The sequence below is a fragment of the Narcine bancroftii genome, chromosome 6 (genome assembly GCF_036971445.1).
Source record: "Narcine bancroftii isolate sNarBan1 chromosome 6, sNarBan1.hap1, whole genome shotgun sequence".
In the NCBI taxonomy this organism is placed as follows: Eukaryota; Metazoa; Chordata; class Chondrichthyes; order Torpediniformes; family Narcinidae; genus Narcine; species Narcine bancroftii.
In genome coordinates, this window is record NC_091474.1 from 134,459,845 (window position 1) to 134,474,978 (window position 15,134).

The window sequence follows — 15,134 nt, forward strand, 5'->3', positions numbered from 1 at the left end:
GCCCTCTGGGGAGTCGGGGTTAGTTGCGGTTGTCTCTGGGGAAGTGGGCTATCCTCGCAGTCCTGGCAGTAGATCGAGATCAGGAGGGATACTTGCCGTACTCCTTCTGACCACACTTGTCGCAACCCTTGGCTATTGAGCAGGAACCCAGTGGCTGTGTGGCTGGACCTGGTCCCAGAGAGCTACTTAACAGGCAGGGCTCTGGGCTGTTTTTTACTTGCTCCCTGGTGCTTCTGTCTCTCTCGCAGTCCTCGATCACAAGGTGAGTCCCTCGATCACAAGGTGAGTCCCTCTCTCCGCTGTGGCTTCAGTCCCACGGCTCCCCACCTGATCCTTAGATCTGGTTTCAGTGGAGTCAGGAGCATAGGCGAGGACAGGAGTAGCTTCCATCCTGGATATAAATCACTCTATTAAATTGTGACTGACATCAAACACACGAAGCAGAGTGTAGGTTAAATGCAGGCTTTAATAGAGTGATATATACAGCTAGGTCTTGCCTCTGTGCAAGCTCACGTCAGAAGAAGGAGCATGAGCACCAATCGGCTTTATATACAGGGTTGTCAGGTGGTGGTCCCTTGTGACCTAGTGGTGTAATGGCATATCACCACAGGGAGGTCCAGTTACAAAGACTGAAAGGCATTTGGACAGGTACTTGAATAGGGAAGGCAAAGAAGAATATGGGCCGAATGAAGGCAAATGGGATTGCCAGAGATAGCCATCACAGCTGGCATGCATGAAGTAGGTCTGACTGGTCCTGTTTCTGTGCTCTATAATTACACCCACACATTGTGGGTATGGCTCTAGTGAATTCCTCAAAATAACTTTCACCAATTTAATGCCCTTCCATAATACGATGGGGTGTGTGTGGCCTAACCAATGTTGTATGTACAGTACTACACCAATTATCTGAAATGTTGATCACTTAATCTATCCCTATCCCTTCCGTCCTCTTTACAATTATCTTTTTTTTCTTCAGCATATTTAGCAATCATATTTTGGTGACTTCCAAGTCTTCTATATCAATTACAAATAGTTAGATCCCAGCCACTCCTTTGGCACCTCCCATTAGACATTACATCTTTCCAACAGGAAAAGACACAGTTAAGTCTCGTTTCTGTTTTCTATTAGCCAGAAAAACTTGGATCAATGCTTATTTTGTTACTTTCTCCTCCTTCTATTAGCATTTATATTCCTCAATTACCATTGATGCAACAACTTATGAAATGCCTTCTCGAAATTCTGCTGCACCTTCCGTTCCTTTAATCCATAGCACACTTCAAAGAACTGCACAAAACTGGTCAAAGAGAAGAGCAATTGAGAAGGTTGAGCCTCTGTTCTGCAGAATTTTGAAGAGAGGGGGAACCTCTCTGAATAAAAGGATGTGATACTGTAAATATGGGGAAAAGGTGTCTCAATCTAAGGAGTCTAAAATGAGAAAACACTGTCTCAAAATAAGAGGCCAGCTACTTGGAATTGAAATAAGGAAAAATGTCTTCACTTGGTGGGTTGTAAACCTTTGGAATTCCCAACCTGGGAGGCTCATTATTCGAGTTCATTCCAACAGAGATCAGTGAATTTCTGGTTACTAAAATAATCAGGGAATGTGGAGGAAGGACAAAGAGTGTGTGGGGTAAAAGATCAGCCGTGAAAGCTTTGAAAGCCTTTTTAGCTGTCCACAACACCTCCAATCTTAGTGTCATCAGCAAATTTGCTGATCCAATTTCCCACATTATCATCTAGATCATTAATATAGACAACAAACAACAATGGTCCCGGCACCGATCCCTGAGGCACACACACTAATCGCAGGCCTCCGGTCTGAGAAGCAATCATCCACCACTACTCTCTGGCTTCTCCCATTCAGACAATTTAGAAGCCAGTTTACAACCTCTCCATGGATACCTAGTGTCTGAACTTCTGAACTAACTTCACATGTGGGACCTTGTCAAAGGCCTTACTAAAGTCCATATAAACAACATCCACAGACATTCCTTCACCTCCTCAAAAAACTCTATGTTAAATGTGACCTAGCACGCACAAAGCCACGCTGACTATCCTTAACCAACCCTGGCTGTTCAAATATTTGTATATCTGATCTCTCAGAACACCCTCCAATAATTTACCTTAAGTAACATCAGGCTCACCAATCTGTAGTTTCCTGGTTTACTTTTGCAGCCTTTTTTAAAAAACTGAATGTCATGAGCTACCCTCTGTAGCGCAAATAAAAGCTCTCACGTCTGGCGGAAGAACAAACACTTTATTAGCTTATAACTATGGGTAGGGTCTCACATTAGTCTTCAGAAGGGATCTGGGTTTAGGCAGGAAACCAGGGATATATGTGAGCAGATGCGGGTGGAGCTGGGAGGTGGTGCGAGCCATCAGCACAACACACTGCCAGTGAATCCCAATTCACTGCATTCACCCCTTCCTGCAGAATTTAGGGTCTGTGAAAGAAGACTGAGAACATGAGTTCAAAAAAAAGTTGAAAAATATACAGCTATTTACAGATTTAAAAGGTCCTGGTGGAGCGCCTTAGCACCAGGTGGTCTTGGGTCTCCTTGACCCCTTGTGAGGGTGAAGAGGCAGGTTGGGTCTCCGGCTCAACGGTGGAGGGGGATGCACATTCCTCCTGAACCGGATCCCCAAAGGCCCTGACTGGGGGTGGTGAGAATGAGCTCTGTGGCTCACTGGGCACTTGAGGCAATGAACCCTCTCTTCCGGCAGGTGCCAGGTCCCTGATGGAGATGGTGTCCTCTTTGCTCTCCGGGTTCTCCACATAGGGATATGTTGGATTGGTGTGGAATATTTTCACCCTTTCCACCAGGGGGTCGGTCTTGCTCCTCCTCACATACTCCCTGAGAAGGACTGGACCAAGTGTGGTGAGCCAGATTGGGAGTATAGTTCCCGATGCTGACCTTCTTTTGAAATTGAATAGGAGCTTGTGAGGAGTAGTGTTGGTCACGGTACATAGTAACGACCGGATGGAGTGGAGTGCCATGGGAAGGACATCCTGCCAGCAAGGGCTCCGTTCTGAACCGTTACCTTGCATGGGAAGCAACAGTGGCAGCAAGTGCCAGGCCTTTTGACTTCAGGGCCAGTTTGACAGCCTTCCAGACCATGGTATTCTCCTTTTCAACCTACCTGTTCACCCAAGGTTTGTAGCTAGTAGTCCTGCTGGACACGATATCCCTCGCCAGCAAGTACTGACGTAGATCATCACTCATAAAGGATGAGCCCCGGTCATTATGAATATAGCTGGGATACCTGAACAGGGAAAAAATGGAATCTAGGGCCTTTATGACTGATGAAGTAGACGTGTCTGGACATGGAATGGTGAACGGGAAACAAGAGTACTCATCAGTGATAGAGAGGAAGAAAGTGTTCCCGTTCGTGGAGGGGAGAGGTCCCTTAAATTCGACACCGAGCCGTTCAAAGGGCCTGAATGATTTGATCGGGTGTGCCTTTGCAGGGCAGAAGAAGTGTGGCTTGCACTCCGTGCAGACCTGGCAAGTCCTGGTCATTTCCCTGATATCTCCCATGGAGTAGGGAAGATTGCACACCTTGACAAAATGAGCCATGCAGGTAACCTATGGATGGCAGAGCTCATTATGCAGAGACTGCAGTTGGCTGGTGTGTGCAGAGGCATAGCTTCCTCTGGATAAGGCATCTGGAGGGTCATTAAGTGCTCCTGGCTGATAGGCATTGTCATAATTGTAGGTGGAGAGCTCAATCCTCCACCTAGCAATCTTGTCATTTTTGATTTTTCCCTTCTTAACATTATTAAACATGAATGAGACCGAGCACTGGTCAGTGAGGAGTGTAAATTTCCTACCAGCCAGGTAGTGTCTCCAATGCCTCAAGGCTTCTACAACGGCTTGAGCCTCGTTTTCCACAGATGGGTTCCAGAGCTCGTGTAATGTCCAAGGGGAAAAAATGGTTGAGGGTAGCGGCCAGGGATATGTCCGAAGTGTCGCCTTCCACTTGGATAGGTACATTTTCATCCACCGCATGCATGGTGGCTTTCGCAATGTGATTTCGGAGGTAGTTACAAGCCATTTGGGCTTTAGCTGAGAGGAGTAAGTTAGTGGCTTTTAAGAGAGGATGAACCTTATCAGTGTATTGAGGGATCCACTGGGTGTAATATGAGAAAAACCCCAGGCCATTCTCCACCACGTAGCCAAGGATAGCCAGACGTTTAGTCCTGAACATGCACTTGTCAGAGTTATAAGTGAGGTTCAGGGCTTTAGCAACGTGGAGAAAACTCTGGACGTGGGCATCATGGTGACATCATTGAGGTGGGGAAGGTGGCCTTCAACCCATACTCATCCACCATTCTGTCCATCTGCCTCTGGAAGATAGAAACCCTGTTAGTAATACTGAAAAGGACCCCCCCCCCCCCGAAATTGATAGAGACGACCATTAGCCTCAAATGCCATATATGGACGGTCCTTGGAATAGTTTGGCAGCTGGTGATCAGCAGTTTTCAGATTAATGGTCGAATAGACCCGATACTGTGCAATATCATTCACCATGTCTGAAATTCGAGGGAGGGGGTATACATCCAAGTGCGGGTACTGAATAATAATTTGGCTATAGTCAATTGCTAGCCTGAATTTGTTTTCCCCTTTTGCCACTACCACTTGCGTTCTCCATGGGCTGGTGCTAGGTAAGATGAAACCTTTGTCAAGCAGACTTTGTGTCTCGGACTTTATAAAATCTCAGTCTGCTGTGCTGTACCTCCTGCTCTTGGTAGCAATGGGTTTGCAGTCCAAGGACAGATTCGGGAAGAGAGGTGGGGGTCGATATTCAGTATGGAGAGGCTGCGTGTGGGTTCTGATTTTAGGGGCCCTCCGTTCTGAACCGTTACCTTGCATGGGAAGCAACAGTGGTTAGGGCTGGGGTAGTGGGAGCAGCCGGTCCTTGGAAGGGGTCACCTGGATGAGTGAGCTCGCTGGCTTCGAGGTCATCATTCTCAAGCTTGGCTTGTTCCAATGATTTGGCCAGTTCAACATGGCTAACCAGATCCTTCTACCTTCATTTACCTCGAGCAGACCCTTGCGAATAGAGTGTCCCGGATCTGTTCTTCTTCATGAACATGGCCTGTAGTCACTTTATACATGTACTTCTTGGCAAGCATCCACAGATCCAGCAGGTAATCATCGATGGTCTCTCTAGGCCGTTAGCGACATAGAGCAAGTTGGTGCCTCGCTAGGTCCTCGTTGAATGTACCGCGCCTTCAACACCTCAATGGCAGCATCATATGTAGAGCAGTCCCTGTTGACTGCATTCCTTTTCGTTCCTAACCTCGAAACAAGTGCAGACCTCCTGAGTTCATTGGTGTGGAAGACATCTCTGGTCGTAGTTAGGTAAGCCTGGAAGCAGTCTAGCCAGTACGTGAACTCTTGAACCACTTCGGGGTAACAGAGGGTCTATCAGTAGTGTACCTGGCTTAAGTAGCACTTCCATCATTCAGGGAATAAGCTAATAAAATTGTAGTGCGAATAAAAGCTCTCACGACTGGAGGGAGAACATATGCTTTTATTAGCATAACTATGGGTAGAATTTCACAATAGTCTTCAGAAGGATACTGGGTTTAGGCGGGAAACAAAGATTGTATGCGAGCAGATGGAGGTGGAGCCAGCCATCAGTACAACAACACACTACCAGTGAATCTCCGTTCACTGCACCCTCCAATCCTCCCAGACCTCACCCAAAGCTAAGGTCATTTTAAATATTTCTTCCACGGCTCCTGCAATTTCTATACTAGTCTCCCTTAAGGTCCAATGGAATATCATGTCAGGCCTGGGGGATTTATCTACATTTATTTTCTGTAAGGTACCAAGCACCTACTCTTCTTTAATCTCCATATGTTCCAAGACACTACTGCTTGATTCCCTTCCTTCCTTATACAATATGGCAGTTTCCTGAATAAATACTGATCTCCCCTATCTCGAGAGGCTCCACACATAGATGACTACTCTGATCCTCTCGGGAACCAATTTTGTCCCTTACTTCGCTTTCACTCTTAAACTTGGATTTACCTTCGCATTATCAACCAAAGCAACCTTGTGTCTTTTTTCTGCCTTGATTTCCTTCTCAAGTATTTTCTTATATTTTCTATACTCTTCTAGTACCTCATTTGCTCCTTGTTGCCTATTAATATCCCTTGAAAACCAAGATTGCCTTTAATCCTAACAAAGATGTGCAAACTCTGCATTCTCAAATTTTGTCTTTGAAGGCCTTCCGCTCACTGAACACATCCTTGCCAGAAAACAACTCCTCATAGATCCTTTCTCATTTCCACAAAATTGGCCTTTCTCTGATTTAGAATCTCAACTTGAGGACCAGACCTATCATTATCTATAATTAACTTGAACTAATGACATTATGGTCACTGGACCCAAAATATTCATCTACACATACTTCTGTCACTTGGCATGTTTGGTTCCCAGAAAAGAGATCAAGTGTTACATCCTCTTTCATTGGTACCTCTATATATTGATTTATAAAACTTTCCTGCACACATTTGACAAGCCATCCAGCCCTTTATCAGTTTGGGAGTCCCAGTCAATATGTGGAAAGTTAAAATTTCCTACTATCACAACTTTCTGTTTCTTACAGATTTGTCCCTCCAATTTTCTCTGACCATTGGGTAGTCTATAATACCATTGGGTAGTCTACTCTGTCATTCACTAAAATGTTAGCCAGTGTATCAGTGTGGTCACACTTTTCTTGTTCCTCAGCTTCACCCATATTTTCTCTGTAGGAGAGCCCTCTAGGCTGTCCTGTCTAAGCACAGCTGTGATATTTTCCCCGACTAGCAATGCCACTTCTCTCCCTTTCATCCCTCCCCCTCTATCATGTCTGAAACAACAGAACCCCAGAACAATGAGCTGCCAGTCCTGCCCCTCCTGCAACCAAGTTTCACCAAGTGTCAATCTATGCCCTAAGCTTATTTGCCTTTCCAACAATACTACTTGCATTGAAATAAATATATCTGAGAACTTTTCTATCTATGCATGATTTCTGTCTATACATGCAGTCCTCGCATGACCATTATCGACCTCTACCTCACTATCTACTCTAACACTCTGGTTCCCTTTCCCCTGCCAATCTAGCTTAAACCTCCAGAGCAGTTCTCGGAAACTTATCCACAAGGTTGCTCATCCCCCTCTAATTTAGGTGCAAACCACCCCATCGGATGAGGTCCCACCTTCCCTGGAACAGAGTACAGTTGTCCAGAAACATGAAGCCCTCCCACTTGCACCATCTCTTTATCCATGTATTTAGCTGTATTAGCTTCCTATTTCTAGCCTCACTAACACGGGGCACAGATAGCACTCCTGAGATCACAACCCTGGAGGTCCAGTCCTTCAACTTTGCACTCAAATTTCTAAACATTCTTTGCAGGACCTCCTCACACTTTCTACCCATGATTTTGGATGCATGGACCACAACATCTGGCTGCTCACCCTCTGTCCAAAGAATACTGAGAACTCATTTCGAGATATCGCGGACCCTGGCAACAGACTAGCCAGGATTCTCAATCTCTCCCACAGAGCCTCTTTATCTGTCTGCCTAACTATTGAATCCCCTATCAGTACTGCTCTTCTCTTTTTCCTCCTTCCTTTCTGAGCTGAGGGTCCAGTCTTGGTGCCAGTGATGTGACCACTACAACTTGTCTCTGGTAGGTGGTTCCTGCCAACAGTATCCAAAATGGTATACTTAATTTTCATGGGAACATCCACAGGGGTGCTCTGCTTGCGCTGTCTATTCCCCTTCCCTCTCTTGACAGTCATCTGCCTCAGAGGCTCCGATAGCTTAGTAGTCGGAGCACTGGTCTTGTAAACCAGGGGTTGTGAATTTGTTCCTCACTGGGGCCCCATTTTTGTGTGGGGGGTTTGACAATGTTGTGACTCTGTCTTCCTTATGGTAGACAAAAGTTGAAGAATTTCATGTATGTTACATTCTAAATGTAGTATTACATGACAATAATGGAACTTTACCTTTTCACTTTTACTTTTGTGGGTGACTATCTCCCTGAAACCTCTCTATCACCCTCTCTGCCTTCCGAATGCTCCAGTATTCATCCACATCCAACTCCCTAATTTAATTTGTCAGGAGCTGCAGTGAGATGTACCTTTTGTAGGTGCAGTCCTTAGGGACAATTTTGCTGTCCCAGATTTCCCACATCCCACAACTAGAGCAATCCACTGCCTCTTTACCTGCTCCTAACATCAATCCAAGATATCGATCCAAAGGCCACCCTGCTGAAGCCTCACCACTGATTCACTGAAGGCTGCCCTGCCGAAGAATCACTCATTCACTGCTGACCCACCGAAGCCTCAATCACTCCCATCAATCAGACAAAAAGGCCCGATTTCAATTTCATCTGTCAATGGGAACTGTCAGCCCTCTCCTCCTTTATATAAGTGCATAAAGACCTCTAATTTCTCTTCAGAAATAAAATAGATAAATGACATTATCTGTTCCGTTAGCTGGAAGAGTGCTCAAGCTCCTTATATTTCTGTTTATGCACCAACTGTTGCACTCTCCCCATTTCCTCCCCACCATTATCTGCTCCTCTAATAGTTTCTCCTCCTCAAAAGTCATCAACCATTTCAGACAGATTCACTTCACTATCACTGTGATAGAGTTTGCAAACAATATTGATGTCCTTGACATACATTATCAGCATTGTTCTTTATTTGACCTACATCGGAATTGTGAACCTCATTCACTTTTTTTTAAAAATCCATTTCTATTTGTATGCAATACTAATTGGAAGGCAAGAAAGCTTTTTGGCCCATCAAGTCTACTCTGTCATTCACTAAAATGTTAGCCAATCTCATCTTTGGTCTTTACTTCACTATTCATGTCTGACTCCAGACCTCATGAAGTTTCATAATATCTCATCAAATATGTTCAAGGATTGACTGGGTTCTTGATTAGCATCAGTACTCCTGCTTGTTGGATAATGCTTGTACAAAGCACTTGAAGTCACAAAGTTGCAGAGTATACTCCAGATGGGAAATTTCACTGTCCATATATCCGCTCTACTATATCCCACCTGCATTCTCTGACTTGATGAAGACTTCTGACAGAAAATGCTGACCACTCTTTTTCTCCCACTGACGCTGCTTGGCCCAATTGAGTTCCTCAATAGATTGTTTGTTGCTTCAGATTCCAGCATCACAGTCTCTTGGGTTTCTCCAAGAACAGAGGTGATTTGGTTGCTAAATGCATAAATTATTAAATGAAGGCTGGAAAATGGAATTGCGGCCAAGATCAAATCAGCTGCAAGTGGTGGAGCAGAATGTAGGGGCCCCAAAGCCTTGATCTGATTTCATATTTTCTTAAGTGTGATAGGTACAGGTCTCCTTCCATTAAACTATTATGAATGCCCTAAATCACGTATAATGTGTGCATTCAGAAATAAAGTAACTCATCATTTATGATTGTATCTCCATCTTGAAATTCCCATTTAATACTCTATATATCTATGAAGATTCTCCACTCCCCATTCAATGAAACATTTCAAAATGTAACTTGCCAGTTTCCTTAAGGTTCACATTCAACATTTGTATTGTCTGTGAACCCAAGTCATGTGCTTTCTCTACTGTCTTTCAGTTGTTTGGTGTTATTATTAGCCTCGACACAACTTTGGGCCCTTTAAAAATAAGAACCATAAATTCATAACAGCTGCAGAAATGCAGAATTTACTTGAACTTCGCTTTGCCCTGACCCTATTGGATCACCATTTCTATGTGATAAATTACAGTTGGGTGTGCATCTGATTTAGCTATGCACCAGATAATATTTTGTTTAGAGTTGGAGCTTTCTGCTTGAACTCACAAAGTGATCATGGATGTGGAAGTTGATCACCTTCAAGGTGATCACCTTCAAGGATCCAGAACACTGCTCCAACTCTCTCCCAGCTATATCTGGTTGCTTTCTTTATATACATCTGGAATGTTCACCTCCAACTGTCAATGGGTGCCAATTCTAAATATTGATCACATTTTGCACGTTAAACAACTACCTAGTGCACCTGTTTCTTCCATCCTACTCCAACAGTTTGATTTTATGTGCCCTTCCTGTGTTACCATCTTAATTTCTCTTGAATGTGGTCCAATTGCATTTTGAAACAGAAGTACAATTAAACTGATGCACTTGGAGGGAGTCAGGCAACATTTTGCAGCTCCATGTGCTTACTTCCAAAAGACTGGCAGCTTCCAGCAGGTTCTACATCAGTGGTTCTCAACCTTTTTCTTTCGATTCTCATACCACTTTAAGTTATCCCTATGCTATAAGTGTTCTGTGATTCGTAAGGGATTGCTTAAGGTGGTATGTGAGTGTGAAGGGAAAGTTGAGAATCACTGATTTAGACCCAATTGTTACTAAAATATTTTGCTTGAGAAATATTGTCATTGGCCCATTTCCTTTGGATTATGAAACCATGCACATAATGAATCAATTAGGTACAATTAAAACAGCGGTTTTCAAACTTTTTCTTTCCACCCACCTTCGACCTTAAGTAATCCCTTACGAATCACAGAGCACCGATGGCATAGGGAACATTTAAAGTGGTATGTGAGTGGAAAGAAAGGTTGAGAAGCACTGTTCTACACAGAAACACAGCATCAACAATTCAAAAAAACAGTAGATCATATACTGTACTTCTTAAAGTGGTGGTAACTAATGTTAAATCTGCCATGCCCACTGCCTCTTATAATCTGTGTGATTTATAAACATGCTATAGTTATGCGCCTCAACTAATTCTCTTTCTGAGACAAAAGACAAGACATTGCTCAATGCAGTGCATGTATGACAGGTGTAAAACACGTGCTTGAATGTCCAACATAGCATTGGGCTTACACCCAAGCAATCTATGTAGGTGGAGCATCTGTGATTTTAAAGAGAAAAGAGGCCCCAGAACCCAGGTTGGAAATGAGTGTGAGGGCCTGCTCGATTTAAGTAAGTGCTGCTTCCTTGTAGTGAGATCTGGTGAGTTTCTGCAGCACTTTTCTGTTTTTACTACAATCCGTGTTTGCAGTCTTTCATGTTTTGCTGCTTCCTTGCAGTTTGGTCTCCTTCCACCAGAGGCACTGCAGGAAAATGCACCAAACACTACTTGTTTGAACAAAAACTAAATACGAAGATGGGAGAACAGGATGCCAAAGATAATTGTACGTCATGTTTGGACACTTCCTAATTTCTTCATGTCCTCTCTTTCAATCTACTCCCTCCTAACCAGGGCAACATGGTTAGCGTAGCAGTTAGCACAATACTATTACAGCGTCAGTGTTCCGGGTTTAAATCTGCTGCTGTCTTTAAGGAGTTTGTACATTCTCCCATGTTCACATTGGTTTCCTCCAGGTCCTCTGGATTTTTTTCCCTTGGAGCAGTGAAGGCTGAGGAGAGGCCTGTTAAATTATAAGTGACAAAGATAGGGTGGATCGAGGGAAATTCTTCCCAAAGCTGACAGGTGCATGATGATCAGCATGAACATGGGGAGACCAAAGGGCTGTTTTACTGTCTGTCCTTTGCTTTAATGTTTTAAAAAACTCAGAGCTTGCAGCTTTGAGCACAGCTCCACTCACTCTATTTTATTTTTGTTCCCAAATGCATACCCAAGCAAATCTCCGACGTCCGTGTCATTAGTCTGCCATTAAATGACTTACTGTACCTTCATCTTTCCTCTCACTCTCCTCCTCACTATACATACAGCAACAAGTTGCCTCTTTGACTTAAGAGAAGTGGTTCACAAGAAGTTATAAATGTTCAAAAGATTGGTCAAGGATGTAGGTTTTGTGGAAACATTAAAGGAGTAGTCAGAGGGTTCATGGAGGACAACTGAATCAACTCCAGGAGTCAATGTCTCAGGATAAGGCATCAGCCATTTCAGACAGAGATGAGAGATTTTTTTAATTTAGAAATCCCTTTTCTCAGAGGCCTGTCAGTTCCAGTATTTAACCAATTTTTTTCACATCAGTGAAATTAAGGGATTGGAGAATCAGCTGGGAAAACCATGCAAATTCCATGAAGGAAGAGGACAGTCAACTGTTCAGGTCAGGGACGCTGCCTAATCTGCTGTCTCCCTTCAGGTTCTCTTTGCTGAAGGTTTCAGCACCTGTAGTTTCATGTGTTAAACAAGAGTGGTGAAAGGTGTACCAGGGAATGGTTTGTTTTATAGTTCCAGAACCTCCTGAGGATTCCTGCAGATTCACTCTCAACACGGTACCTGAGTTAAGTGATGGCAAAGGAAGTAATTATTGAATAACAAGCATGTGAATATTCAAACACAATGGAAGAAAGTGAAGTTGCAAGTTTAATAAAATCCGATATTTGTGGTTCCCTTTCAGTGGCTAGCATTCACAAACTGCCTGCAGCATCTGTCCTGACCGATATCAACTTCCCAATGAAAGGAAGAAAGGGAATGGTCGACTGGGCAAGAAACTCTGAAGACAAAATTATTATTCCAAAGAACATATTTGTACCCTCATCACCAGGTGACGTTGTCAGTTTGAGAATTGTTTGTACTTTGTGCATGCTTATAATTAGCAATGTAACTAATTAGTGAAGGTGAGCAATGGCTTTCCACTGTTCTTAGTGTCACTGTGGTCGAGCAACTTGGTTTCATGATTTATGAGCTTCCTCGGAAAGGCATTGCAAATCCCCTCAGCAAAAACTGAGCCACTTGCTGATGTGAGATAATATGTTAAAGAGCTGGTGAATTCTGACAGTACATTCCAAATAGAGTTGGGTGAACAATTCCAGGAGAACAATTCTGAGGGTTTTTTTAAATTGAATTTTATATTTGCTAGAATTTGATAGAGGTGTTTAAAATTATGAGGGGGTTAGCCAGATTAAATGTAGGTAGGCTTTTTTTCCACTTAGGGAAGGTAAGATACAAATAAAGGTGAAGGGGGAAAATTTTAGGGGAAACTTCACTGACATGGAAAGTGGTGGGAATGTGGAATGAGTTGCCAGCTGAAGTAGTGAATGCAGGCTCAATTTTAACATTTAAGAAGAATTTGGGGAGGTACATGGATGGAAGCGGTTTGGAGGGCTATGGATTGGATACAAGTCAGTGGGATTAGGCAGAAAAATATTTTGGCTCACACTAGAAGGGCCAAAGGCCCCCTGTTTCTGTGCTGTAATGTTCTATAACTTTTAGGATATAAAGGTAAAGGATCCATTATTGTCACGTAGAATGTAACATACATGAAATTCTTTAACTTTTGTTAACCGTAAGGCAGACAGAGAGTCGTCACTTTGTCCAACACCCTCACAGAAACCTACAGCACCTGGTGTTCCTAGGTGGTCTCCCCTCCAAGTACTGACCAGTCCTGAGCCTGCTTAGCTTCCGAGATCAGACAATCTCAGGCTTATTCTGGCTATGAGGTTTCTATTCAGGCTATTGGGCTTCTCCCAGGAAATTAGGCTTCTAATTAGGCTTCTATAGTCAGAGATTGGGACTTTCAGTGTTAGTCGTTGACTAACTGGCTTTCTTGTCTATCGTGATACAATGACTTTTTTTTAATTTTTCAGATATGGATGAATCTTCTGTTTTTGTACTTGGAACAATATTTTACAAAAACTTGGGACTTATTTTGCCCTCCCCAAGGTAAGTCTCAGACTTTCTTTGTTTATCAGCCTGAGGTGACATATGTACACATTTCCTGTTTTTTGGGTTTCCCTGTGACCTGCTGACTTTGAGCATACTTGAGATGTTCTTAATTTAAAAAGGAAACACTGCAGCGTAAATCTTACTTTAAGTGAATTCTGGTTTTCTCTTTCACTGTGAATCTTGAGACAAGACCTTTAATGCAGACCAATAATGGTTTACTTGTGCAAGCGATTCTGTGAATTATTTAATTTATGTTGGAATTTTATTATATTCTTTTACATTTTGCTGTCATTTTATTTTGTAAATTCTTCACAGCCTGATGGTTCAGTTCAGCTTAAATAATGTAACAAAATATTATTCCAACAAGCAACTCTCCATAGCCTGAAGCCAATGTAACGTTGCCCTCAAATAACAAAGGCAGCCACAGACAACGTTAACAGATAAGCTGGACAGGAGAAGCATCTCTACTGTGCAGCGAAGAGAGACAATTTACTGCAGAAACAGTCAGAATCAGCTTTATGGTCATGACATGAGTCACGAATTTGTTGTTTTGCAGCAACAGTATTGATCATTCATTCATTCAGGTGCTTTGCCATTCAGCATGGGCGATCATGTCTCTCCATCCGTCACGATCTCTGACCCTCTGAATTGTAGTTGTTGCCTCCCCTGTTCTCCGATGAAGGCTCCATCATTGAGCTGAAACTGTAGTTGATGTTGAGTTCATGATTATGCAAGGGAAAATTGCTGAAGTGGTTACCGTTACTTTCTTCAGTTACAGTGTCCATACTGGACGGGTAACCCTGGCCATTGATCAGCAGATTCATCTGCCCAGCGTTTTTAGTTTTACAACCATAAATTCCAAATTGTATAATCTGCTTGTAAAAACCATCCACCATCTGAAATCTAATGGCTTCATGTGACCCTGATTGGGAGGCTAAACAGGTACTACACCTTGCCCAAGGGTGACCTGTAGGCTATCTGATGGACGGAGCACCTTGCACCTCCTTTTGCTGAGCAATTGCACAGTACCAACACTGAAATGATCATTACAGGAGCAAAATTGCTATAAATTACAAGAATTAAAATATAAATAATCAGTGCAAAAAGAGAAAAATGTGAGGTAGTGTCCAGAGGTTCATTGACCATTCAGAAATCTGATGGCAGAGGGGAAGAAGCTATTTTTGTAATCTTAGTGTTCCTCTTCAAGCTCCTGTTCCTCCTTCCTGCTCATAGCAGTGAGAAAGAGGCATGGGCTGAGTGGTGAGGGTCCTTGATGATAGATGCTACTTTCTTGAGACACCACTGCACTGAAGTGGATGCAGAGGAAATTGACAATGATGTTGGCAGAAAATGAAAAAAAATGTTACGATGAAGAATAAAAATAGAAGATAGGAATAAAAACAACAAAAAGCAACAAATACATAAAAAGGCAGGTAGCATGTGTGGAGGGAGAAACAGATAACTTTCCATGTCAAAGATCCTTCAGCAGAATGGGAAACAT

The 15,134-nt window shown here is 43.1% G+C and overlaps 1 protein-coding gene across 5 annotated transcripts in view; it reads left to right on the forward strand.

The window, feature by feature from the left end:
• LOC138736495 (adhesion G protein-coupled receptor B3-like) overlaps nucleotides 1-15,134 on the forward strand; it is a 658,849-nt gene that overhangs the window by 280,691 nt on the left and 363,024 nt on the right. For all 5 annotated transcript variants that reach the window (XM_069886125.1, XM_069886124.1, XM_069886126.1 and 2 more), the window contains exons 12-13: nucleotides 12,366-12,512; nucleotides 13,555-13,630. In XM_069886125.1, the coding sequence (XP_069742226.1) occupies nucleotides 12,366-12,512; nucleotides 13,555-13,630 (223 nt within the window). The remainder of the gene's footprint in view (nucleotides 1-12,365; nucleotides 12,513-13,554; nucleotides 13,631-15,134) is intronic.